The 24,545-nt window shown below is 43.4% G+C and overlaps 1 protein-coding gene across 1 annotated transcript in view; it reads right to left on the bottom strand.

Annotated features, from left to right (window-relative positions):
* Positions 1-22,273, bottom strand: part of LOC147014910 (ATP-dependent translocase ABCB1-like) — a 120,691-nt gene extending 98,418 nt beyond the window's left edge. The window contains exons 1-6 of the mRNA XM_085853367.1: positions 21,983-22,273; positions 18,690-18,755; positions 5,607-5,682; positions 5,433-5,478; positions 3,496-3,637; positions 1,019-1,088 (exon numbers count right to left, since the gene is read on the bottom strand). Coding sequence (XP_085709493.1) covers positions 1,019-1,088; positions 3,496-3,637; positions 5,433-5,478; positions 5,607-5,682; positions 18,690-18,699 — 344 coding nt within the window. The 5' untranslated portion in view covers positions 18,700-18,755; positions 21,983-22,273. The remainder of the gene's footprint in view (positions 1-1,018; positions 1,089-3,495; positions 3,638-5,432; positions 5,479-5,606; positions 5,683-18,689; positions 18,756-21,982) is intronic.
* Positions 22,274-24,545: the final 2,272 nt, after the last annotated feature.

The raw sequence follows: 24,545 nt of genomic DNA, 5'->3' as shown, positions 1-24,545 counted from the left end.
AGGTTGGTGGTCTTTCTGTCTTCTATGCTCTCCTCTAGAGCCTTGCCCCCGCCCCCCTGCTCTTTTTGTGACCCCCCCCCCACCCTCATATTTCCTCAGGGCACTCAAGGTCCACTGGCATCCCTATTCTGGTAAAACTACCAAAATTTAGAATCACTGCTCACCTTCACTCTTTCATTCCTCTTTTTTTCCCCACCTTTGGAACAAACTCCCACACTCTCTTCCCTCCCTCTCTTCCCTCCAGGTCTTCAAAACAGCTGTTCACCACAATCTCTTATCTCCCCCCATCCAAAATCATGATCTTTTCTACCCCCGTTAATCCACCTCCTTCAAATTCCCCATTTTCCTTCCTGAAAGCCCCTGTAGTGCACAGACCCGAAAGTCCCTGTGGTGTCCATCTTGTTTACCCTGTGTACCCCACCACATCCCTCTCCGTTCCACAGATCTCCAAATGTTTTGTGCTTGTGCTTTTGTGTTCCACACCATTTTGTGCTTCTCTCCCCCACCCCTCATTTCTCCTGCTCCCTTTGTTGTACGGTGCGTGTTTGATCTTACACGAGCATCGACATTGTATAAAATAAACATTTAAAAAAACAAGATATAAAGCCACAAAGTCATCAAGCCAAATCAGTTAGTTCAACAACAGGGCTGACAGGATGGCCTTGAGGTATGCACACTCACCTCTCGGCTGTCTAGCCTGGGTTCAAATCCTAACCCAGCTATAAACTGTCATCCTGGTGTTTCACAGGCAGGGTGATTCATCAGTGTGTGTGCCGTCCCTCGGATGGACGTTAAAGATCCCATGGTGTCCTTCACGAAGAGTAGGCAAGCTATCGTTGGCACCATGAACAAATTACAAATTCCTGCTCCAACCAGCGGAGAGCATTCCATCAGCATCACAACCGTGCCTAAACCAATGATGCTACACAGCAGCCCTGTGCTGCATATGAACAAAGAAGAAGAATTAAAAAACGACGACAAAAAACAGACGTAAAAAAATATAACCAAATAATATCACCTTGAAATCTCTTCTTCAATATCTACGGTCGGAAAATGTGTATTTTCAGTGGCAGCGGATGTTGTATTTTCTGAAATAAAGAACAAAGTAGAGAGGAGGGGGTGCATGGTCAATTCAGCACTCATTTCTTGTGTAATGATGAGAGGAAACGCACAAAGTTTATAAAAGACATCTTTACGTGTGCCATGATGAAGCACCTTGTGCAGGCAATTTTGTTCATGAAGCATAGCCTGGTGTTGGCTCAGTGGTTAGGGTGGCGGCTTGGGATCCTAGGGTCCTGAGTTCAAGCCCCATCGGCCGCTGAATTAATACACCAGGGGGTTGACTCAGCCTGTCATCCTTCCGAGGTCGACGAAATGAGTACCAGTTCCAGTGTGTGTATTGGTAGAGGGGCACTTCATCAGCAACACAGTCGCGCTTCAAGAAATGATAGCTACCCCGGCAGCTAAGCTGCCATACGACCACCACCACCTTCATGAAGCAGGTGTGGCAAACCATCTTTGTCTCTGGATAAGTGGTTTACACAAAATTTACAAATAAGTGGTTTACACAAAATTCTTCTCTCAAGCCCTTATTCACTTGTTCAGAACATCAACGTCATACATTTCAACAAGTCATTCCGATTCTCAAAACGCTTCATTGCCTCCTAGTATGCCAATGGATGGATTCTAAAATTAGCTTGATGCCATTAAATTCAAAAGTAAATTGGCCATTTTTTAATAAACAAACATCTTCATAATCATGATCATAAATCGATTGATGTAAATGCTTCTACTTCTGCAAAATATTGGTCCATTCAACACATCTCTCACGATAGTGGAGTCAACAAAGGATTGTGGACGTGATGTGGCGATACGACCACCATATTGACTCAACCTCCTTCGATCGGATATCTTTCCATTTCCCATATGGTGAAGACCCACTTCTGTGGTAGACAATTTCGATGTTCAGATACTTACTGCAGTCCAATCCTTGTTTTGGAGCATCACAACTACCAAACGATCAATAATAATTAAATCAGCATGTAGTAAATTCAAAGTCCCATCGAAAAAATAATTGCATCACTAACTAGAACGGTACTCAGTAGTTTTCGCTTTGTATCCACTCATAAGTCTGACCTGGATCCGGACCTGAACCGAAATTGAATCGGCTTGTTCTTGTCACCTACCCAACTCATCCACCTCGTGTTGTCATAATCCGTCCACAACCTTTTGAAATGCTATGCTATATATCGTTTTTTGGTCCTCCCTCTCAATTACAAAGAATCGCTTTAAGAATCAAAAAAATTATCGAGTCTGGATCCGGATCTTCACAAAAATCAAATCAATTCTATGTCACACACCCAACCTGCCCACCCAGTTTTGGACAAATCCGTTAACTTTTTTGAGATATTGTGCCATATATAGTTTTTGTTCCTATCTCTCAATGGTGAAGAATCGCATTAAAAATCAAAAACTTCTCGTGTCTGGATCCGGATATTCACCAAGATCGGACCAATTTGACCTTGTCAGACAGACACCCAACCTGTCCATCAGTCGATAACTTTTTGAGATATCTGCTCAAAGACAAACAGGGGTGAAAGTATAACCTGCGTCCATCTTCGGTGGCAAAGGTAATTATTGAAATCGATCAATGCAAACAATCACAAAATTCAGATATTCATATTTTTGGAACACGATTATGGGGGAGGGAGAGTGGATTAAAATTAAATAAAACCACAAAACATACACAGACTGCAAGTCAACTGGAGAATGAACATTAGATACATGTTCAGATGATGACGAGGTACACTTTTGGCGCACTTCATGAAGTCTTTCCGCATGCACCATCATTCACCTCCAGACAGCCCTGAGAGAACTTAAATAAAGTGAAACTTAACTGAACATCAACATCTGTATTCAGCAAGAAAATCACTGCAGGCGTTTCATCTGTTGTCATGTAGAAGTACAGCTTGCTTGTCTGGAAACATTGGTTGCCTGAACCTGTCTGCACAATTGACAGACATAGAACTTGCAGTCACAAAAACTGATCTCAAAGTGTTGATCTGTCGCTCTGGGTGGACAGACCCATCTTGCATTCTGCCGATTGTCTGGTAGTGGTGCTATGGCAGACCATAATCACAGTCCAGTTTACGGCAATTTAGGGCCACATTACAAGTAGGACCTACAGTATATCGACCCAGTATAGTGCAAACAGTGGAGAACGATTCACAAGCTTGACCCTCTTGTACCAATTGCATCGATATGTACACAATGTGCATTAAGGAATCTTATACCCTGCACTCATTTCTGCACACCCATCTTCTTTACAACCGTCAACTTACATTGGAAACCAGAAATACCTTCACTGGATCATACATTACAAGCAAGAGGCAGAGTTTGTCATTCTTACGTTGTTAAAAACATCACAAAAGCAGTATTAAGAGACAACAATAAAAATCATAAATTTGAATGAAAGCACCATCAGACCAAACTCACCTGGCAAATACGCAGTTAATACAAAGTTGTCAATCATGTCTCCAAAGAAGATTATCACAACGAGTTGAGCCAGACCATGTACAATGGCTGCCAGAAGGCCGAAGATCATCAGAAATATGTCCAGGTAATTGGAATACCGAAACTGCAGCAGAGAAAGCATCAGAAATCATAATTCTCAGTAAAAAGAAAATCAAGGCAACAAAGTAAAAAATAAATAAATAATTAAAGCAACCGTTTAACGAAAGAATATGGAAGTCTATGACCAAACTTGATGGTGCAATTGTTTGAGCATATGCTCTGAGCCTGGGAGGTCGACGTTTCGAACCCTGGCCAAGTTATCCCAAAGATGTGGAAAATGGTATTCGCTGCTTTCCATGCTTGATGTTCAGCATTAAAAAAAAAAAGATAAAATAAAGAATAGAGCATGGACAAACCATGGGTTGGCAACCATTGTGCAGGCATTGATGGGCTCAATGGCCTCTTGCGTTGAAATTCCTTGTATTAAAGTGAACTCATTATGTTATTTCATTATTACACGCACTTCCTCAATTTGCCAATGAACACGTTTTGCAGCTGTAATGATGCAGTCAAGGATGTTGCATAATTGATAATGACCGCTTCTCATACAAGAAAGCTGCTGCAGCTACCTTGTGCATTAACTGATAAACAACCAGGAAGTACCTCTCACACCCCAACCCCAACCGAGAAGCAGTGAATAGTCCCAAGGTCGAATTAACAACAATAAAAAAAAAACATCGAAAGTCCACTCGAACCCTTTGGGGCACAAACTAACTGCCATCTTTCAGCAACAAAGCCGTTGACTAGCAATTTCCTCCGCAGCACTTTTATCTTCAAACACAGTCAATCTGTCTTGCAGAAATTCCCAGATCATTGCTGATGACCCAAGGGGCTTTCCACTGTTCGTCAGGATTTGTTGGATAGATCTTCTCCATTTAATGCAGTATCTGCTGGCAGTGGTGTTCAAATGTGCTTCGATAATGAAGCAAGAACGTTGCGATCACAGCGCTCGTCACTTCACGTGACGCAATAGCATTGGCAATAGAATTGATAAAATTCTTGATCGTACCCATTGCCTGCTTCAAAATTCATGATTCAGTCAGACACCCTTGGCATCAACGGCCATGAGATCTCTTGGGGGAGGGGGAGGGGGGAGGAAGGTTACGAGTAAAGGGAAGGTTACGTTTGTTCATTTATCGATGTTTTACTCGTAGAAAACTCGTTAAAAATGATGCATTAAGTACAAAAATCAAGGACGACGTCTCAAACCCTCGAGGGTTACCTCAAATAATGTCAAAGAGTACCATTACTCATCAAAATGCTCATGGCTTCAACAATTTCACGTCTAGTTGGATGTCTTAGTCGCATAATGGTTAGAACATCCGCTCTGAGTCTGGGAGGTTGCCAATTCAACGGCCGAGTCACAACACACTCTAATAATGGTACGTGCTACTTCCCTACTTCAAGTTCAGCAAGAAGACAGACCACGGACAAACCCCATCGGTTGACACCCGTGGGGAGGAGGAAATTATTCTACAATTACCCCGCTGATTACAAATACAAAAGAGAGGCATCACAATAATGGCATGCGGAGTACCCCAGAAAGTTACATCCCTTCCCCCACAGTCAGTGTCTGTATTTCTCTGAAGTCAAGTCCAGTGGCATCCCACATATGCATGTCTGCATGCGTTCATGCAATTTGTATTGCCTCTTCTCCGTGGGCCCTGTACCAAATTCCCCTCTGTTGGATGGAACCTTCCCAACCTGCTCTTACATGAGCTGAGACAGAATACACCGAATATACAAGCGACATTAAAACATCAATCAAATAGTTGTCACAGCAACGTCATTGAACAAATATTTCAACACGTTCTTTGAAAATTATCTTGTTCCAGTCATATTAGGGTATCATCGCTTACCAGTTGAAAAAGTCCAACGGCAGATGTTTTATCACATTTCTTTTTCCTGTGGAATACAGGTAGAAACAAATGATCTGGATCTTAAAATAAAATAACAAAATCAAAACTACAGAAAATATTTTAATTTTTAAAGCTGAGAAAGGAGGAAGACAGAAAAACTAACACCAAGCAAACCTTTTAAACGGGCCAACCCTAACCTCTTCCATTTCACAATCTTCATAGACTGGGTTGTTTACTCCATCAAAACGTCCTGTAGGAAGAAAAGTAAGTTTATCTTAAGCAAAAACATTTTCTTTATTAAAACAATCCAAAGTGCAGAAAACAATGCCACAGCCATTCCCAATCAATATAAGGGTTGGGGGCAGTCTTGCAATGTGTGACACAGGAGCAAGATCTGATAATGGTCATATATAGGAGGGCTGGGGGTGGTGGTTGAAGGCAGACAGCACAATTCTTCTCAGAGATCAAATTGCAAATCTGAGGTGGATCAAGGTTAAAAAAGCATGGCAATATCAAAGGAAGGTGTAGCTCTGTTTTATATGTACGAGTACACATGCTCACTCCAGAAACAGCAGGGGGAGTCATGTGATTATCCTTATTACTGTTATTTCTATTGTTTATTTTATAATTATTGCATTAAAATAATGTTAATATTACAATCAAGGGAGGCACAAAGTCTTCCTGTTGTAGGAAGTGTGAGGATATTTCCCACTTGAGGATGCTTTTTACTAGGTTGAAGGAACTGACAGATAATAATTGGTTACGGTTGTCGAGTGAGGTTGCTGAGGATATTGAAAGTGGCAACGGTGCAGCGGGGGCAGACAGCGGCGACGGTGCAGTGGGGGCAGCCAGCGGGGACAGGCAGCGGTAACGGTGCAACAATAGAGGTTAGTATAAATGAGGTATGGGAGACAGTTTTTGTGGGTGATGAGACTAATAAACATGTTGATTCTTCATTCTGTAGGAAGGATCGTAGACATAGAGTTCTGTGTAGTTTTGAAGGAACAGGAGTTGGGGACATTAAAAGAAGGGTAAACAGTATTGTATCGGGTCATGGCAAGAAGAAGTTGGTTGTGGTACACCTTGGTGTGAATGATGTCGGGAAAGTTTACTCAGAGGTTTTGAGAAAATAGATTCAGGATGTTGAGTAAGCGGCTAAAAGCAAAGGGTTGTGAGATCATGTTTTCTGGGATTCTCCCAAGAATAGGAAATGATATAGAAATTATGAGCAGAGTAATGGACGAGCAGAGCAATGGCTGAAAGAATGGTGTAGGAAGGAAGGTTTTACATTGAAGAAACAGTGGGAATCATTTAGGGAACAAAGGGAGTGTTTCTGGAATGATGGCCAGATGTTAAATAGAAAGGGGGCAGCAAGGTTTGCAGTGGGAATTGAGGAAGGAATTCAGACTTTTTTAGGTTCACGGAGGGTGGGGAAGCTATTAAGTAAGGAACGGATGATGTAATTGGGATGAGTAAGGACAGGCAGGAAAATAGAATTTCAGGAAGGGAAAAGTTAAACATATTCTATACTAATGCCAGAAGTTTAAATAAGATGGAAGAACTTGAGGCCAAAGTAGATCGCAAGGAGTATGATATAGTTGCAGTGAGTGAGACATGGTTTAAGGAGGAGGGTAACTGGAGGACAGGATTAGAAGGCTACAAAGTGTATCGTGTGATAGGAAGGAGAGAATCGGAGGAAGAGTAGCAATCTGGGTAAAGGACATCATTGCATCAAGAGAAAAGGGTGACATGAAGGAAGGAATAAATGTTGAGGATTCTGTATGGGTTGAGATTAGAGATTGTAAAAACAGTAAAATACTGGTAGGATGCTTTTATAGGGCTCTGGGTGTGAAGGAAGAGGAGGAAGGAGGAGTACATGAAGAATTCAAAAGGGCATGTGGTAAGGGAAGAGTATTGATAATGGGGGATTTTAACTTGCCAAGGATAGATTGGGTGGAGGAACAGGGAAAGAGCAGAGTGGATGAGAATTTCCTAGTTTTATTCCAAGATTGCTTTTTAACCCAGTTTGTAGATAAGCCCACGAGGGAGAGTGCAGTGTTTGACCTCCTTTTAAGAAAAGATCCCAATATGGTGGAAGAGGTGGTGGTTGGGGAGCATTTAGGAGCAAGGGACCATAACATTGTGTGTGCAAAGCCTCTGTTAATGGTTAGCATTCAGGATAGTAGATTTCAGGAAGGCAAACCTTGATGGTACGAGGAGAGAGTTGGATGATTTAGATTGGGAGAAACTAACAACAGGACAATCAGCATCAGAGAAATGGAAAACCTTCAAGGAGCAAATGTGCAGAGTAGGTATATTTCAATGAGGTATAAAACTAGTAGTAGAAGGAGATCAGGGAGGTTAAGCAGTGAGATAAGGAACGCTATTAAGGAGAAGCAAAAGGTATTTATTAGGTTTAAAATAACAGGACTGGAGTAAGATGTAAATTACTATCGAAGTAAACAGAGGAAAGTGAAGAAAATAACACGACAAGCCAAAAGAGAGGATGAGAAGGACGCGGTGAGGAATATTAAACATAATAACAAGGCTTTCTTCAAGTATATCAGGCGAAAAGAACAGGTTCGGACCAGTGTGGGCCCATTGAAGAATAGCACCGGGAGAGTGGTTAGTGATGAAAGTGAGATGGCAGGCTTATTAAACAGGTATTTTTATTCAACTTTTACACAACATTCAGAACAATTGTAAATATATGAGAGCATCTATCGAGGAAGTGAGGAAGGGCTTTTACAGAAGATCCAGGTTGGAGTGGAGGAAGTAAAGGAACAGCGAGGTAATCAAAGAGTAGATAAGGCTCCAGGTCCAGATAATATGCACCTGAGAGTATTGAGGGAGGTGGCTCAGCAGGTAAAGGCCCGGTCACACCTTGACGTTTTAGCCAGCGATGGCAACGTATTAAAATGTATGTAAAACGCTGACTTACGTTGAACTTTTGATGTTTTTTTTGAAAGATTCGGACGTATTCATAGCGACTTGGTCTTATGTATAACGCATTGGTAACGGACATAGAACGTTTCGTTGTGTTATAGATAACTTATACCAACGAACTCTGAACCTGTTGTCGGCCTACACAACCGATGCCCAATGATAGTCTAACTTAGGCATACCTTGTTGCACGCATCGCCGACGATGTCGTGACGTAGCCTATTAAAAGGCTGACGCACAACGATTCGAATTGTAACTGCCATAGAAATGGAAGTGTCAACATCGCGGTCACACCTTGGCGATCTTGCCAGCGTATGCCGACCTAAAGGCCCGGTCACACCTTGACGTTTTAGCCAACGTATGCCGATTTTTGATTTTTTTTTCTAAAACGCTGACACATGTTGAATACGTTATGGGTAAGTTTTGATAACATTGAGAGCACGCTGAAAAACACTGCCATACGTCGTTGTACGCTGGCTTTAAACGTTGTACTTTTTGGTTGTCCTCAAATTTTTTCATGCTTGAAATTTCACGACGTATGCCGGCGTATGACTCACACGTTCTGCTACGCTGGCCACAAGTTGTATGCACGGTCTGCGATCGTTGACAGACGTCAACACATGCTACTTGTAAGTTAATCATAAGTTGAGACACGCCGAGGTAATGTTTAGCGTACCCGAAACTTATTTCTAACCTATGATTAACGTGTTGTTGGCACGTTACGCGATCGTTGCCACACATCGACAGACGTTACTTTTAAGTTACTCATAGGCTGAAAGACGTCGGTATAATGGATCGCCCTTGCGTCATCGGCCACGGCCAGGACACTTATTTGCAGCATTCTTCAAACTTTTCTTCGGCATGACGAGGATGTTCACACTTCGATGTCTAGCTTGGCTATGATTCCAATTGTCCATCGGCAGCGTCTATTTAAAATAGTCGAGTTTGAGCGTCGACTTTCAACAGTGGGGTTTGAGCGATTTAGCACGTTCAATAGAAACGATTAAAATTTCCGAGCGCCAGCGTCAAAAAACAAAGGCGAGTGACAGCAATTTAAATTGTTAATTGTAAACAATGAAAATAGTTGAGTGGTACCGTTTAAAAGTCGTTGAGTGTAAAAAAAATCCAATTGTTGAGCGCAAGCGTCTACTTTCAATAGTGGAGTTGCAGCCATTTAAATCGTTGAGTTTATCATTTAAATCGTTAAACGCAAGGACGATCCATCATAACCCACACCCTCCCCCTCACACTCACCTACTACTGCCAACATGAACAAATTACTACTAATACTGATACTGATACAGTTACTGCTGACATGGACATCGACTCAAAAAGGACTCGAAAACACTGTTGGGTTCCCCTTTTATGAACACCATTTTTATATACCAATTCCCAAAACCGCTGGGAACACGTCTTTATATGGCAGTTGTAAGCTAGAAACACGTTCATTTATTTTTTTTGTCGATCGGAAGACGTCATTGGAATACGTCTACATACGTCGATGTGTGTTGGGACGACGTAAAGAATTGGTTCAAAGCACGTCAAACATAAGTTAGAAATAAGTTTCGCGTAAAAAAGACATTACCGTGACGTGTTTCAACTTATGAGTAGCTTAAAAGTAGCTTTTGTGGACGTGTGTAAGCGTCCACATATCGTGTGTACAACTTATCCCCATCGCATGCGGAACGTGTGTCATACGCTGAGTACGTCGTAAAATTTTGAACATGTTTAAAATTTCTTGACGTACTCTACTTACTACGACGTATGATAGCATACTTTAGCGTTCTACTCACGTATACCAAACTTACTCATACCGTATTTGACGTGCCCCAACGTTTTAGACACATTTTTCTTAAGGCCCGGTCACACCTTGACGTTTTAGCCAGCGATGGCAACGTATTAAAATGTATGTAAAACACTGGCTTACGTTGAACTTTTGATGTTTTTTTTTAAAGATTCGGACGTATTCATAGCGACTTGGTCTTATGTATAACGCATTGGTAACGGACACAGAACGTTTCGTTGTGTTATAGATAACTTGTACCAACGAATGCTGAACCTGTTGTCGGCCTACACAACCGATGCCCAACGATAGTCTAACTTAGGCATAGCGCGTTGCACGCATCGCCGACGATGTCGTGACGTAGCCTATTAAAAGGCTAACGCACAACGATTCTAATCATAACTGCCGTAGAAATGGAAGTGTCAACATCGCGGTCACACCTTGGCGATCTTGCCAGCGTATGCCGACCTAAGAAAAATGTGTCTAAAACGTTGGGGCACGTCAAATACGGTATGAGTAAGTTTGGTATACGTGAGTACAACGATAAAGTACGCTATCATATGTCGTAGTAAGTAGAGTACGTCAAGAAATTTTAAACATGTTCAAAATTTTACGACGTACTCGGCGTATGACACACGTTCCGCATGCGATGGGGATAAGTTGTACACACGATATGTGGACGCTTACACACGTCCACAAAAGCTACTTTTAAGCTACTCATAAGTCGAAACACGTCGCGGTAATGTCTTTTTTACGCGAAACTTATTTCTAACTTATGTTTGACGTGCTTTGAACCAATTCTTTACGTCGTCCCAACACACATCGACGTATTCCAATGACGTCTTCCGATCGACAAAAAAAATAAATGAACGTGTTTCTAGCTTACAACTGCCATATAAAGACGTGTTCCCAGCGGTTTTGGGAATTGGTATATAAAAATGGTGTTCATAAAAGGGGAACCCAACAGTGTTTTCGAGTCCTTTTTGAGTCGATGTCCATGTCAGCAGTAACTGTATCAGTATTAGTATTAGTAGTAGTAGTAGTAGTTTGTTCATGTTGGCAGTAGTAGGTGAGTGTGAGGGGGAGGGTGTGGGTTATGATGGATCGTCCTTGCGTTTAACGATTTAAATGATAAACTCAACGATTTATATGGCTGCATCTCCACTATTGAAAGTAGATGCTTGCACTCAACAATTGGATTTTTTTTTTTTACACTCAACGACTTTTAAACGGTACCACTCAGCTATTTTCATTGTTTACAATGAACGATTTAAATTGCTGTCACTCGCCTTTGTTTTTTGATGCTGGCGTTCGGAAATTTTAATCGTTTCTATTGAACGTGCTAAATCGCTCAAACCCCACTATTGAAAGTTTACGCTTGCGCTCAACAATTCGATTTTTTTTTTTTTTTACACTCAACGACTTTTAAACGGTACCACTCAGCTATTTTCATTGTTTACAATGAACGATTTAAATTGTTGTCACTCGCCTTTCTTTTTTGACGAGTTTCTTCTGAACGTGTTAAAACGCTCAAACCCGACTATTTTAAATAGATGCTGCCGATGGACAATTGGAATCATAGCCAAGCGAGACATCGAAGTGTGAACATCCTAGTCATGCTGAAGAAAAGTTTGAAGAATGCTGCAAATAAGTGTCCTGGCCGTGGCCGTGGACGCTGATGCAAGGACGATCCATTATACCGACGTCTTTCAGCTTATGAGTAACTTAAAAGTAACGTCTGTCGATGTGTGGCAACGATCGCGTAACGTGCCAACAACACGTTAATCATAGGTTACAAATAAGTTTCGGGTACGCTAAACATTACCTCGGCGTGTCTCAACTTATGATTAACTTACAAGTAGCATGTGTTGACGTCTGTCAACGATCGCAGACCGTGCATACAACTTGTGGCCAGCGTAGCGGAATGTGCGAGTCATACGCCGGCATACGTCGTGAAATTTCAAGCATGAAAAAAATTTGAGGACAACCAAAAAGTACAACGTTTAAAGCCAACGTACAACGACGTATGGCAGTGTTTTTCAGCGTGCTCTCAATGTTATCAAAACTTACCCATAACGTATTCAATGTGTGCCAGCGTTTTAGAAAAAAAATTCAAAAATCGGCATACGTTGGCCAAAACGTCAAGGTGTGATCATGCCTTAAGCGAGATGTTAACGGATATTTTCAATAGTTCACTTGAGTCAGGACAGGTACCGGAGGATTGGACAGTAGCAAATGTAACACCATTATTTAATAAAGGATCCAGAGAAGAATTGGCAAACTATAGAGCTGTTAGTTTGACCAGTTGTGGGCAAGGTGTTGGAGACATTAATAAAGGACCAGATGAGGAACCATTTAAATAGATACAAACTAATTAAAGGTAGTCAGCATGGGTTTACCAAAGGTCTTTCCTGTGTCACAAATCTTTCAGAGTTCTATGAAGCAGTGACTGATTGGGTGGATGAAGGAAAGGCAGTGGACAGTTACTATGTTTGGCAGTGAAAGTGATGGCAGTGATGGAAAGTAAGATCACCACGTATTGGTGTATGGACAATAGTGACTGCATGATCCATAGTAGTTTCTCACATTTATCACGATTATAGATTGTATTTTGGCAATGATGGAAAGACGGTGAAAAGATTGGCATATCAAATGCTTTCTTAAAGTCTCGATATACCATGTCAGAGCATACATGGTATATCTCGGGTAGTAGTGGGGCGGCTTAGCCCAACTATTCAAAAGAATTGTGCATTTTGTGATACAAGCACCAAATTTGGCAGAAATGTACATTAATATGTTGCGAACATTTTCAGATATTGAGCCACTTGAAATTCTCTCTTTATGTCCACCATATTGGATTTCAAAATGACCGCCACTTGAAATCCACATTTGCTATTATCTCTGGACGTAATGCAGCTATTGACTTGATTCTGGTATCTAAATGTATGTTTTTGGGGGCAAGGAATCCAAGGGGAGTGGCCATGATCCAGCACTCACACATGATCCCACACAGTGGCCATGATCCGGCACTCAATGGACGTCGTGAAGAATGCTGTGGAACACCTGAATCCTGGACAGACACCAGTGGTCACTGTTGATCAGCCACTGTTTGCTTTGGCCAAGCAGATACAGTGGAAGTGAGCAGAGAAATATGGTGAAGACCAGATAATGGTGATGTTTGGTGGCCTCCACATAGAGATAGCGGCACTGAGGACACTGGGGGACTGGCTGAAAGGGAGTGGTTGGGTGCAAGCACTTGTGCAAGCCGAGAGTGCGACAGCAGGGACAGCAGACTCATTCCTGCGAGCATCCCATGTCTTGCGCACAAGAAGAGCATATCAAGTGACTGCAGCAGCACTGTACATCCTGCAACACCGTGCCTACAACCACTACTGTCTGGGAGAAACCAGGTATGCAGAGGACCTTCCGGAGTTTGAAGACTGGTGTTGCCAGAGAGGAGAAGACATCCCCCAGTTTCACTACTGGGCAACTGTGCTGGAACTAGAACTGTTGGTTCCAGTGTATGTGCGTTTTCTCAGGCAGGGATCGTTAATGATGTACCTCGATGCTCTGACAGAGCTGGTCCCCTGGTTCCATGCACTGGATCACACCCACTATGCTAGGTGGATACTAGTGCACCTGAAGGACATAGTGGAACTCACCATCAAACACCCAGATGTAGCCAGGTCAGGTATGGGAGCATGTGCCAGAACAGCGCGTCGCTGTGTCCACTTTCCGCCAGTACTCCAGGGGCCTCCGTCTGGCCATCCCCCAGGCAGATGCCAGGCCCATCCCCATCTCCTTGAGATGGTCAACCTGCTGCAACAACGAGGCACGTGGTCGGCCCACTGGCCTCCTCCGCTCATGAGATTCCCTCGCTGAGAGAATCTGGTGAGCAGGATTAGCATCAGGAAAACGAGCCACATGTCCATACAGCCACAGCTGACGCTCACAGACTATGCAGGTAACAAATCTCATTTGAGTCTCTCTCAGCAACCGCTCGTTGGACACAAAGTCCGACCAGCGATAGCCAAGGATTCTCCGAAGAGATCTGGTACCAAAGGAATCAAGTCTCCGTCTCAGATCCTTGGTCAGAGTGCAAGTCTCACATCCATAGAGCAAGAATGGAAGCACAAAGGAGCTGAAGACTCGGACTTTCGTCCTCCCGCACAGGTACCGGCAGCGCCACACCCCATTATCCAGTGAATCCATGACTCACCAGGCGCGACCCAGACGTCTATTGACCTCTGACTCAAAGCCAGCAGAGACATGAATATCACTGCCGAGGTAAGGGAATCTCTCCAACACCTCAACATCCTCACCACAAACAGGCACAGACAGGACAGCAGCATCCAAGATGTCATTGAAAGCCTGGATCTTCGTTTTGACCCAGGAAACCCGTAATCCCAGTGGCTCCGACTCCTCATTCAGCACCTCGAGGGCCCCCAAAAGGATATCTAAAGTCTCTGCAAAGATGACTGCATCATCTGTGAAATCAAGGTCAGAGATCTTGACATTCCTGAACGATGCACCGCAGGCTTGATCTCTCCGACATCCTCCCTAGAATCCAGTCCATACAAGTGCTGAAAATGTGGGGGCCAGTACACACCCCTGACGAACTCCAGTAACAACTGTAAATAAGTCAGAGATGGCACCACCACATCTCACAACACTCTCGGTACCAGAGTAGAGTTCAGACATCAGATCAATCAGTTTTGGTGACACCCCACGAAAGCCAACAATCCTCCAGAGGGCATCCCGATTCACTGAATTGAACGCTTTACAGAGATCCATATCGGCTGCAAGTAGCCCCTGCCGAAACTCTCGTCTTTGTTTGGTGAGGACCCGAAGAGCAAGGATACGGTCAATCATTGACCTATTTGGTGTAAAGCCTGACTGCTCTGTACGCTGGTGCTCAAGCAGATGGTGGCGAACCCCATCAAGAATTATATTATCAGAGCAAAGACCTTGCCCGGCACTGAGAGCAGCGTCACCCCTTGGTAGTTGCAGTCTTGGCGATCACCCTTCCCTTTCCAGAGAGGGACAACAAGGCCCCTCTTCCAGGCAGTTGGGATGATGCCTGTGTTCCAGGCAGAGCACAGAACTGCATGCAACGACACGAGTGCAGAATTTTCACCAGCCTTGAGAAGTTCAGCATTGATTCATCAGATTCTCTCAGTGAGGGAACCTCGTGAGTGGAGGAGGCCAACCTGCCAACCACGTGCCTCGTGGTTGCAGCAGGTTGATCAGCATCTCAAGGAGATTGGGATGGGCCAGGCATCTGCTTGGGGGATGGCCAGACGGAGGCCCCTGAGGTGGAAAGGAAAGTGGACGGAGGTGGAAAGTGGACGAAGCGACGCGCTGCTCTGGCACATGCTCCCATACCTGACCTGATCAACTGCCACTCATGTCAGAGTTTAAGTCTGTTGCCGATGGTTCAGGTGGCTCTACGTATGTATCTAGAATGACACATGATGTTTTCATGTCTTCGAAGCATTATCAGTGGCCAGAATTCCTTGTGGCTCAATCTGTGAAGATCCAGTCAGCTGGGACCAGCTAAGAGAGAAAGATACTGCTTCTCAGAAGGATGCGTTTTAAACAATCTTTCCAGTGAAAACCAAGTCCTGTGGTTTTGAGAGTTCAAATCCGACAAACGACTGCATCACCGCATGAAAAGTGAAATTCCACACGAGTCATTTAAGGGATTATGATTGTATCCGATATTGATTTGCACGCGTTTCAAAAAAAATAAAAATAAAAGAACCGGATCGTGATCTGCACTTTTAACAATACAATCGATAATTATCAATGTTTTTCAATGTCATGCGATTCAAAATAATTTTGGTTTAGAGGGCTTCTGCTTCTTCTTGCCGATGGTACCTTGGCTGCCGGGAAACTCAAAGAAACAAGAAAATTAGACACAGATGGAGGCCATTCAACCCATCATGCCTGCGCCACATCACTACCACTTGTAACAATACAATCGATTATAATCGTGATAAATGTAAGAAAGTGCTTCGGATCATGCTGCCGCAATTGTCCATACACCAATACGTGGTGACCTTGTAAAACAGGTATTGCTATAACATCAGAATTACAAACGTTTGACCATAAATACACCAGCGATCATTTCCTGAAGTGCAAGAACTAAAGTAAACCACATTGGACGTCTCGGTCAGATTTTCCGCCTGATAATATAAACAAGCAAAATTTGAAGAATAAAAGACCTAAACAGAGCAAGAACGCCTTGCTTTTATACTTGTATAATACAATCTAATTTGGGGTTTTCATCAGGCCAGTCTCTGATCAACAATGAAACTTTGCCTCTCCACAGGAGTCAAAAAAATAAGCAGCAGCTCAGGGGAAGTTCTACTAACCTAGAACAATGGAGAAACACCACATGTACACCTAAAATAACCAAACAACATGATTTGGAGGGAAAATATTTCTGAAGAAACAAAATTGACCTTGTACAGAGAAAGGTAGAGTAGAACTAGTGATATGAGAATGGTATGTATTTATCAAATTCCAATCAAACAAGAAAAAGAGCAATCAGAGATTGCAGACTCTCGCCAGGACTAGTTTTGTGTGGTGTTTGTGTACTGGTGTGTTACGTAATTAGGAAGAGACAACTCGAACTGCCACTTTATAATATTGCTGGCAGTGATGACCGGGTACCAAGACGCAGTGCCGGATTAAGTCTCGGCTGGTCCTAAGGCACATTTTGAAATTTTAGAGAATGGCCTGAAAATTTTTAATTGGATCTCGGGCTCATGGAAATGGACCCCAGACAAAAGATGAACTAATTCAAGAACAAAATATTTAATACAAAAAAAAGACAAATATTTAATGTGAAAATAATTTTTGGCCCAAATTTTTGGCTGGCCCTAAGGCACATGCCTTGTCTGCCTAATGGTTAATCCAGCACTGCCAAGACGTCCCGCTTTGATCGGACACCTGACCCTGATCCATGACATTTTTTATTGTTATTCAATTCTATTTAGGATGGAATCAAAATAAATTCAATTCAAACCAAATGGAAGACCAAATAGGTACAGTCCTGCATTGGAGTCATCAGAAGGAACCCAAACAAGCAAAAAAGCAAAGATGAAGTCATCAGAAGGAACCTGGATAGGATTTGCATTTCAGCTGCTCCTCCTCTACCCTCAAACCCATCCAGACACAACCAAGTGAGCCTTATTCAAAAAGAAAAAAACAAAAGGAAACAATATCAAAAAATTAAACAATTCTGGATGCCTGTCCATGCATCTGATAAAGTTGAAATTTAATATATGTATTCCCCATCACAACTAGATCATAAATGTGAAGTTTCACGTCAATTAATTCAAGAAGAAACATTATTTAATATTTTTTATTCAATCCAATATGGCTGCCAAAACATGTGACCCATCAATTATTCCTTCACAAAGATGTACACCCATGGCTTGGGGAATATTTGTGTGAAGTTTCCCCTCAATATGTCAAGCTGGTCTGGAGAAGATATTTATGGGTTTTAAGGTAAATCAAATATGGCTGCCAAACCATGTGACCAATGATGTCCTATGTGTGACCCTTTTGTTCCTCATGGTTAGGTGGTCATACGTGTCGAATTTCACCTCGATCTGTTCAGCCACTTCAGAGAATAAGATTTTTGAAGGTAATTATTTTTATTTTATATACCTCCTCACCTGTTATACCTTCTCCTTGCCCCTCCCATGTCTCCGCTTTAGTGCCTCTTCACAGTCTTCTGTTTTAGTTTCAGCTCCTCCTCTGTTGTCCCACAGTGTGTGGTGTTCTAACATCTGTGAGCTCCATTATAACCGAACAGATATCTCACTCTCTCAATCAGTAAACTCAACACTTCAAACATGCTCTTTCTTTCCTCTCACACCTCACCTCTTCCCAACCCCTCAAATATTGTCCCACTCCCTGCCTGCTCCCTTTTTCACCATACCACTACCAAGTCTCATCCTTTCCCTCTCCCATCGCCCTCATGCCCCTTGGCCGTGCCTGCTCTCATAACAACCTTCACACTCTTCCCCCTCACCTTTCTCAAAAACTGCCCCTCACCCTTCTCCCTCAACTCACCACTCACACCCTTCTCCCTCACGACCCCTTCTCAAAAAAATTTTGAATAAAATACCAATATTTGGAGCAAAACCCCCCTTTCATCAGTCTTATTGGGGGCGAATTCCAGATGAGGGAGCACAACCCCATGAGACATTGCTGTCCTGATGCGCTGTACCAAATTTGGTGCATAGAGGTCAAGTAGTTTGTGAGGAAAAGATGTTTTAGTCAAATGTTAACGGACGTACATACAGACGGACAGACGGCCGGACACTCGATGAGCTTATTTCAGAGAAATAACCAAATAATGTTTGAAAGCTAATAATGGATTTACTTGATTGTTAAGCAGATAATCAATTTACTTGGATAGATACTTAAATGCAGAGCCATACCTGTGTTCAATTAACATGAAATGTTGTAATTTCCTAAACGAAAAGTCATGTGTGTTGAAGTGACAAACTGACCATTTTCCATCGTCCAGCAATTAGTTGCTTTGGAACACTATGGGGTTGTCGGGATGGATACACAACCTGCAACAAAAAAAATATAAAAATAAAAAGGTAATAGCAATTTCACAGCAACTTAATCCCAAATTGTTCATTTTGGGTATTCAAAACGAACGGTAGAATCACCGCATGTTTTACAAACATTGTGTAAAAGCGTGCATTAAATCAGCGCCTTTAACACAAGAAAAATCAACATATTCAAACACCCTGCGAGAAAAAAACACTAATAAAAGGTAACAAGCCGGGAGGCGATGATGGTTTGCGGGCATTCTTGAACAATGCCACGATAGGTACAATTCAGTTAGTGGAAACTTTTGAGGAAGCCCGACCTAAAAACCTATCTCCCGTCAAAATTGACCAAATCAAATCAGATTTTTTTATATGTTGTACTTATGGACATTATGCACAGCTTCTAGGAAATGAAATTGCGAGAAAAAAAAATAAACAAAAAGTTCAAGTGGGCGTGGCTCCGTACACAATGGGCGTGGGACGCTCCTCATACAAAAAGACACTAGACCATGATATCTAGCTTGTGTCCAAGTTTCATCAAGATCGCATCAAACGTCACGGAGCTATGCTCTGGAGAGAGTCACAAACAGACAGACAGACACACAGACACAACGAAAATAGTGGTCACTGCTGTCGCCCACGAATCAATTAATAACAAGGTGCAGAGAGAAAACATGTTTTGGGATTAAATAGCTAAAGTTGAACAATAAAGGTAAAGAGAAAGAAAAAACAACCAAGGTAGAAAGACAAGGAAATTAAATTTTAAAAAACAACTAAAAGGACACACTTCAACATCGTGACGTCGCCAAATATGCCTCCGTCCACATTATTGCATCATTATACATACTTGTACGAAGTTTGATTTAAATCCCTGAAGCCATATTCAAAATATTAAATTAAATAATTCTGCCTGCCAGACCATGCATCCGATCAGGTTGAAATTTAAAACACACAGTCCCCGTCACTACTAGATCATAAACTGTGACGTTTCACGTTGATCAATGAAGCAGTTCAAGAGAAATAATTTTTTTAAAGATTTTTCATTCAATCCAACATAGCTGCCAGACCATGAGACCGATGAATTATTCATGAAAACACCCCGGTATCCCCAAGGCTTGGGAAACATGTGGCTGAAGTTTCCCCTCAATCTGTTCAACAGTTTCGAAGAAGATTTTTACAAGTTTATTCTTCCAAAAAAATCATAGCTGCCAAAACATGTGAGTGTCATATCATCGCTGGAGAACTTTTTGTTCCTCATGGATAGGCGATCATCCCTGTAAAAGTTTCACCTCGGTCTGTTCAGCCGTTTCAGAGGAGATTTAAAAAAAAATTATGTTTAGATATGGCTGCCAAACTATTTGACTGATGACATCAAACGCCACCCCCCCCCCCCCCGCAATACAACTTAGCCATAGATAACCCTCAAAAATTTTCATCCTGATTGGATAATGTATTTGACGTATGACAATGACGTCATAACGAAGGCACCCATGACATCAAAAAAAAAAATCACACTTCTTTCCATTACATGACATGAACACTTCACCAGTGCAAAGTTTAAAATTTTTTCACATGGAAGGTTTCAGAGCTGCAGAGGTCCAGTTTCCTTTTTTCCGACATAGCTGCCACACCACGTGACCTATGACGTCATAATTATTAAAACATTCTGCACCTGTGGTGAAAAAATTGTGTCAATCTGATAAGCGGTTGCAGAGGAGAAATTTTCAAAAATTAAAATTTAAAAAAAAAAAAAAAAAAGAGAAGAGGAGAAGGGCACTCGGTGGGGAGCACAAACCTCCGCCACGTAATACCTGATCCACGAGAACATATCGGGCCCAATACATGTTTGAACTAGAACTACGTTGTCGATGGCACACCATTGCATATTCCCGCGCGCACTGCTTTGTCCCATTAACGCTCAGTGAAATTTTATCTTGCAAAATGGATTGACTATTGTTTTCTATTTGATGTGCTTTATGACCAAAGACTTACTAGGTTTACTAAATCAGAAGTCATTGCAAGCATGTCAACATTTAATGAAACTTTCATTTAACACTGTCCAGCAATACAGAACTGTGCATCAATTTAAATCATAGGAATGAACTGTGCATCATATTAATTATTCATAATCAATTAGATAAATACAGTAAAACCTGTGACTGTCACTCATGGGGGCCACATAAGTGAGTTCTTTATAAAATAATTTACCATGTACAATGGTAAATACACAAAAAAAAAAAAAAAAAAAAAAAAATCAGCCCCCATGACCCCACCCCCTCTGGCCCAGCCCCTAGGGGTCATGTCAAAAATCCGACAGTGGTGTGCACTTCCCCATACATATATCTACTATGTCCCAAAGTTTCAAGTTCCTATCTCAAAAGGTGTAGGAGTTACAGGGTAAGACAGACGGACGGACAGACAGACAGACAGACAGACAGACAGACAGACAGACAGACAGACAGACAGACAGACAGACAGACAGACAGACAGACAGACAGACAGACAGACAGACAGACAGACAGACAGACAGACAGACAGACAGACAGACAGACAGACAGACAGACAGACAGACAGACAGACAGACAGACAGACAGACAGACAGACAGACAGACAGACAGACAGACGGACGGACGGACGGACGGACGGACAGACGGACAGACGGACGGACGGACGGACACAATCACAATATTCCCGCGCTTTTCTTCGAAAGCGCGGGAATAAATATCATGCGATACAGCACTAGATCGTGTTTGTCCCCATCTCTCAATGGTGAAGAATCAATTTGAAAATTAAATAATTCTCATATCCAGATTCAGACTCAGATCTTCATCAAAATTTTGACTTTTTTGAGATATCCTGCACAGACAAACAGACAGACAGGGGTGACAACATAACCCCCTCCACCTTTGGTGGCGGAGGTAATCTTCATGGACGAACTGCCGTACACCTCGAAAACACCATAACACCGGCGACCGTCAGCGGAGGTATAAAAAGACGATAAATCTGCGCGAAAACGAAATCCTCCATCAGGATGCAGCACTCCACATTCAACCTTCCTGTACCTTCCGAACTTACACACCTCAACTACGGCGTAAACGGATCCTCACAAACATCGAGCATGGAGGTAAATGGAGGGAAAGTACAACAGCACTTAAAAAATCAAATTAACAAATAAAAATCAACAAACATGTGTTGTGTGTAAACGTCGAGGTGACCGAGGTTCGCACGAGGATCCCCCGTACCAGCGCAAGAGCACGTCGAGCTTGACTCCGCACGAGGATCCCCCCGAACCAGAGCACGCCGAGCTTGACTCCGCACGAGGATCCCCCCGAACCAGAGCACGCCGAGCTTGACTCCGCACGAGGATCCCCCCGAACCAGAGCACGCCGACCTTGACCCCGAACGAGGATCCCCCCGAAACAGAGCACGCCGAGCTTGACTTCGCACGAGGATCCCCCCGAACCAGAGCACGCCGACCTTGACCCCGAACGAGGTTCACCCTCCACTCTACTGAAAGATTCATGTACCGACCTAATGTGACAATTTGAAGACAATCTGTGACACCTGAAACTCCACCCCCCCCCCCCTTCCGAGAATCCTGACCCCGCCCCTGGGCGGGGCCTTCCCGCAGATCGATTCACATTGCGAGGAAGGTATTACAGGACTTCGAAGGATTCTTCCAAAGTACCATGGAGTAAATCTTTCATCTCGAACCGAGCTTGCTATTTAACGATGAACCATTTACACGTCATTGTTTAAATTTTTTTTTAACGTTGCGCAGCGCGAGCACGACAAGGCAAAGTACAAACACGAATACCAACAGATGTGTTTGTTTACCTTGCACTCCTTTCAAGCCGTCTACCGTCTACTCCCTTTAATGATCACAACAATATAAAATTTGGCCTGTGTCGACGCCTTGGCATGTGTCGACAGCTTGGAGTGCCGACTTTTTGGCCTGTGCCGACTTTTTGGCTTGTTCGACTCCTTGGCTTCTTTGGCCTGTGTCGACTGCTTGGCCTGTGTCGGCGCCTTGGCCTGTGTCAACTGCTTGGCATATGTCGACAGCTTGGAGTGCCGACTTTTTGGCCTGCACAGACTCCTTGGCCTGTGTCGACTCCTTGGCCTGTGTCGACTTTCTGGTTTGCACAGACTCCTTGGCCTGTGTCGACTCCTTCGCCTGTGTCGACTTTCTGGTTTGCACAGACTCCTTGGCCTGTGCCGACTCCTTGGCCTGTGTCGACTTTTTGGCCTGTGCCGACTCCTCGGCCTGTGTCGACTCCTTGGCCTCGAAAACAATCGGCTTCTTGCTTATGACAAACTCTACCACGTGGTGAAGTTTCGTGAAGAAGAGTTTGAAATTGTGACCGAAAGGCAAATAACAAACATACAGAGAGAATAACGCATGCAACCAACCAATATACTAGAAAAATCTTCGATTTTCACAAGTAACAAACGGACCCAAATGCAATAGCCTGTCCTTCAGCGAGGGTAATTTATAAAGTACTTGACGCGGTTTTAAATGGTTGTTTGTGTGCTGCTGATTGACCACACAATCAATGTGAAGACATTCATTTACCAATGGGACACAAGCTCCTCATGAAACGTGTTATTTGGTTTAAAAGGTGTCGTCTCGACTATCATTCACAACTTGACAGGTCGGTATTAATGGCGGTCTATAAATACAAACACTCGATGAGCGAGTGCAACTTCTGATCATCAGTCACGTGACTCACGTCGGTCGGTTTCAAGGGGGCTGAGCATCACCCACGAACCGCAAGTCGCTTCAGGTCAGGTCAGGTATGGGAGCATGTGCCAGAACAGCACGTCGCTGCGTCCACTTTCCGCCGGTACTCCAGGGGCCTCCGTCTGGCCATCCCCCAGGCAGATGCCAGGCCCATCCCCATCTCCTTGAGATGATGGTCAACCTGTTGCAACCATGAGGCACATGGTCGACCCACTGGCCTCCTCCACTCATGAGACTCCCTCGCTGAGAGAATCTGGTGAGCAGGATCAGAGTCAGGAAAACGAGCCACATGTCCATACAGCCGCAACTGACGCTCACGGACTATGCAGGTAACAAATCTCATCCGAGTCTCTCTCAGCAACCGCTCGTTGGACACAAAATCCGACCAGCGATAGCCAAGGATTCTCCGAAGAGACCTGGTACCAAAGGAATTAAGTCTCCGTCTCAGATCCTTGGTCAGAGTCCAAGTCTCGCACCCATAGAGCAAGACTGGAAGTACCAAGGACCTGAAGACTCGGACTTTCGTCCTCCCGCACAGGTACCGGCAGCGCCACACCCCATGATCCAGTGAATCCATGACTCCCCAGGCCCGACCCAGACGTCTATTGACCTCTGACTCGCAGCCAGCAGAGACATGAATATCACTGCCAAGGTAAGTGAATCTCTCCACGACCTCAACATCCTCACCACAAACAGACACAGACAGGACAGCAGCATCCAAGATGTCACCGAAAGCCTGGATCTTAGTTTTGACCCAAGAAACCCGTAATCCCAATGGCTCCGACTCCTCATTCAGCACCTCGAGGGCCCCCAAGAGGATGTCTAAAGTCTCCGCAAAGATGACTGCATCATCTGCAAAGTCAAGGTCCGAGATCTTGACATTCCGAATTGACGCACCGCATCTTGATCTCTCCGACATCCTCCCTAGAATCCAGTCCATACAAGTGCTGAAAAGTGTGGGGGCAAGTACACATCCCTGACGAACTCCAGTAACAACTGGAAATAAGTCAGAGATGGTACCACCACACTTCACAGCACTCTCAGTACCAGAGTAGAGTTCA

The sequence above is a fragment of the Eptatretus burgeri genome, chromosome 13 (assembly GCF_056783735.1).
Source record: "Eptatretus burgeri isolate ZD-2024b chromosome 13, Ebu_testis_v1, whole genome shotgun sequence".
Classification (NCBI taxonomy): domain Eukaryota; kingdom Metazoa; phylum Chordata; class Myxini; order Myxiniformes; family Myxinidae; genus Eptatretus; species Eptatretus burgeri.
The sequence above is the reverse complement of the archived record's forward strand: the minus strand, read 5'-3'. Positions and strand labels throughout refer to the sequence as shown.